Source organism: Manduca sexta, chromosome 19, assembly GCF_014839805.1.
Source record: "Manduca sexta isolate Smith_Timp_Sample1 chromosome 19, JHU_Msex_v1.0, whole genome shotgun sequence".
Taxonomy (NCBI): domain Eukaryota; kingdom Metazoa; phylum Arthropoda; class Insecta; order Lepidoptera; family Sphingidae; genus Manduca; species Manduca sexta.
In genome coordinates this window covers 5,937,487-5,940,971 of record NC_051133.1, presented here as the reverse complement: position 1 = coordinate 5,940,971, position 3,485 = coordinate 5,937,487, and the positions used below count along the sequence as shown (strand labels likewise).

The 3,485-nt window shown below is 38.9% G+C and overlaps 1 protein-coding gene across 1 annotated transcript; it reads left to right on the top strand.

Moving 5' to 3' along the window:
• The first annotated feature begins 963 nt into the window (after nucleotides 1–963).
• Nucleotides 964–2,324, top strand: LOC119189836. Its single transcript, XM_037440500.1, has 3 exons — nucleotides 964–1,064; nucleotides 1,748–2,143; nucleotides 2,233–2,324. Exons 1-3 carry the CDS (start codon nucleotides 1,007–1,009, stop codon nucleotides 2,322–2,324), a joined length of 546 nt encoding a protein of 181 aa, XP_037296397.1. The 5' UTR covers nucleotides 964–1,006.
• Nucleotides 2,325–3,485: the final 1,161 nt, after the last annotated feature.

The following is a 3,485-nucleotide window of genomic DNA, read 5'->3' as shown; positions in this document are numbered from 1 at the left end:
TTAACCATAAATCGATGCTTGAAAGGCAATCATATCTAAGCGATAATCAGAAATTTGGATTTTAATATGAAAATTCATAACAATGAAACTTTTATTTTCTAAAGATGTAGTCTAATGATATTAAAACTGTCCTAGACCTATAAAACCTAGATCAAATGACGTGAAAAAAGGGTGATTCATAATATTTATATAATTGATTTTCGGTATATTTGTCGCTTAGATATGATCGCCTTGCAAGCGTCGAATTATATATTGTTTTGCAAATGGCGCATGGAAAAGAATTGGCCAATCAGACCCCTCCACATCTCCCACTGGCATCTCCACTCATAATATACCTATATTTATTATAATATGGCTACAATGACCCCGTGGCATTACAATGACACTTAACCCAGGCCGATAAATTGTAGGAAATGAAATTAATTGACAATCTACCGTTTAATAATATTACACTGGTGGTAGGTCTCCCATATGTGAGCCGCCTGCGTAGGTGCCACCGCAATGTCTATTTCTGCCGCCAAGCAGTGTGTAGTCACTGTGTTCCGGTTTGAACGACATTGTAGCCAGTGTAACTGGACATAATAAGACTTAAAATCTCATGTCTCAAGATAGCGAGCGCAGTAGAATACCAAACAATACTTTGTAATTCAAGGTGTTGGCGTTTCTGATGTTTATGGCCAGTCGCATCGCTTACAATCAGGCGAACGGCAAGCTCGTCTAGTCATTGAAAGCAATAAATACATGCATACTTTATCCCATAGGGTAATTGTAACGTCTTTGACAATATGCCTGCGACATATGTATGACAGACGCAACGATTGTACGTGGTCGACGGTAGAGCACGCTTGCTTTGAAGTTACCTATTCACTCGTGACTTGAAGACGCCCAGATTATCGGGAAATATAGACTGTAGACTGTCTAAATAACGTATGGCATAGGGAAACAAGGCTAAGATCGTCCAGTTCAGTAACTTGTGTGTTTGTTTCCAGATAATTACTGCGATGCCATGATTGCCACCATGCAGTACGACGCTGAGGATCCAGTCGTCGGTACAAGCACTGAAGGTAACACTCGAAAGGATAGGTAGAGGTGCAACCAGGGCGTTCACATTTCGCAATGTGTATTCCGTCCCGTAGTGTAATACACCGTGATTTTATAGTCTTTTGGAACCAAAATGTTGTTACTTAGAACAATTCGTAGGACCAAAAAAGTGAATTATTTGTTTTAAAGAAGTAAATCACACTGAAAATAAAATGTACAATATAATCGTGATAAAATAGACATGGTCATCTGTTTTTTTGGTGGACTGTACTGTTAGGAGCAGCACAGATGTAAAATAACATTGACAAATACAAACTATTTGTTCAAAATCTGAACTAAAATGGCGACCAAAACGTCACTGTTATAACCTATCTATTCACTTGAACAACAAATAATTTTACTTATGTGACTAATATTTTTTATTCAAATCCAGGTTTACACTTAGACTCGAGTTCTTATATCATGAGCGCCACTCCGTACACAACCACAAGCTATCAATATTGACCATACTAAATTCAGTTTGAATGGATTGCAGTGCAATTCAGTTGAACACAGTGAATGTATATGTCGATATAAATTAACGTTTATTGTGTAATATCAATAGCTTTTTATAACTTTGAAGAAAGTGCACTCTCCACATCAGCATCTTGCCGCGTCTGACCTAAATTAGTTAATATTTATTTTTATGATAATATATTGTTCCCAGAACAAACAAAAGAAAGACGCACATCTACACAACCGACAATGGAAGACTTGGCGAACAAGTCTAGCTACAGTATAGTAGATGTAACCATGGACGAGCCAAACGATAGCATTCTACAACCAAACGCATCCCAGTCATTTATTGACAATAGGAACAATATTTCAGCACAAATCGAAAATTATCTCTCTCAAATTCAAGAAGCTGGGTCTTACCTCTTAAATTTACTAAAAGAGGACGTAGTACCAAGACGGGAAAAAAGGATTGTCCACGTGCCGCCGGAGTTCGACGAAAATGACACAAGATGGACACTGAGACATCGGCAGCCGGGCCCGGGGCTGAAAGAGCTCATTGAAAACTCCGAAGTGTATGTTGAGGTGGATAAACTTAATAGATACACAGGTATGGGCTTCAAGCGAATACCTCACTAAGGTATTGATGACGATTATTTTACTGACGAAGCGCTGTCTTATTGTAATATGTTTGCACAGAAAAGAACAAATTGGATAATAATGCAGTGAACGTGCTGTTTGAATTCGTAAAGGTTTTGCTTCTAGAATGGGTTGGCCTGCTGTTGATTTAGTGACTTTTAACGACTGGGTACGAAGCAAACTACGAAGTATGAAAATTCAGTTGCTGCCCTAAGTTCTCGCGCTGGACATTGTCAAGCACGCGTGCGCCGACGCCGGGTGGATCCATTATACATTATCAGATTTGTTATTGGCTTTCGTATGGCCAATGGGATAGTTTAGAGCAAGGCTCCATCTTTCCGATCCGTACTCCTTCTTCAGTAGAATAATATTTTGTGAAACAGATAAGTAATTTCAGAGTTCTCCAGTAAGTGTTACACATTTATGTATGTAAGCCATATGCAGTCCTCGGCAGCGAATAGCTCTTTTGTTTCGGTTTCTTAGAGCGGATACATTAAGTACGGTTTAGTTTTGAATTCGACGGAGTAATTTGACAGATGAAGTGTTGCAAGCGGTACAGGAATCCAAACAGTTATGACGCAAATATCGATAACACAATATCGAAATTTCAAGTTTATTTTAAATATTTTAAGTTTACTCGTGGTAGATCTCTCATATGTGAGAGTCCGCCTGGCTAGGTATCTCCGCAATGTCTATTTCTGCCGCCAAGCAACGGTATGTAGACACTGTTTTGTTCCGGTTTGAAGGACATTGTCGCCAGTGTAACTACTGGACATACTGAGGCTTTACATCTCATGTCTCAGGATGACGACCGCAGTAGAATACCAAATACTTTGTAATTCAAGGTGTTGTTGTTTCTACTGTTTATCGGTCGTATCGCTTACCATCAGGCGAACGGCATGCTCGTCTCGTCATTCAAAGCAATAAAAAATACTCCATCGAATTAAAATCTCGAGTATAATTGTACGTTTTTACTGATTCTTTCTATACCTTGATGTTCATTACTAAATATTGTACACTCAACAGCCTTCGCCGCCGTTAACACACGATTCTAGTGCCCTAAACACGAATACTACAGAATTTCGCCAAATGTTCGTAGCGGAGTACAGTTTTACAATGCAGTACGTCTCAAAACTGATTCCAACAGCCGATTTGTATTTACTCTTAACTACCATGGGTTAACGATTCGAAGTTTATACGCATCCAATGTTCACGCTGCAGTATTTTAGTTCTTAATGCGCTTACGGGGTGCTGTGTAAATTTCTATACAAAACGTGTGTATGTACTTATACGCACGTAAAAAGTTATACTTC

Excerpts from the sequence above, each read along its gene's own strand:
- LOC119189836 (XM_037440500.1), top strand. The coding sequence starts at position 1,007 with ATGATTGCCACCATGCAGTACGACGCTGAGGATCCAGTCGTCGGTACA. Across the intron at positions 1,065-1,747 it reads CGTCGGTACAAGCACTGAAG|AACAAACAAAAGAAAGACGC; the intron begins GTAACACTCGAA and ends TATTGTTCCCAG. Across the intron at positions 2,144-2,232 it reads TAAACTTAATAGATACACAG|AAAAGAACAAATTGGATAAT; the intron begins GTATGGGCTTCA and ends ATGTTTGCACAG.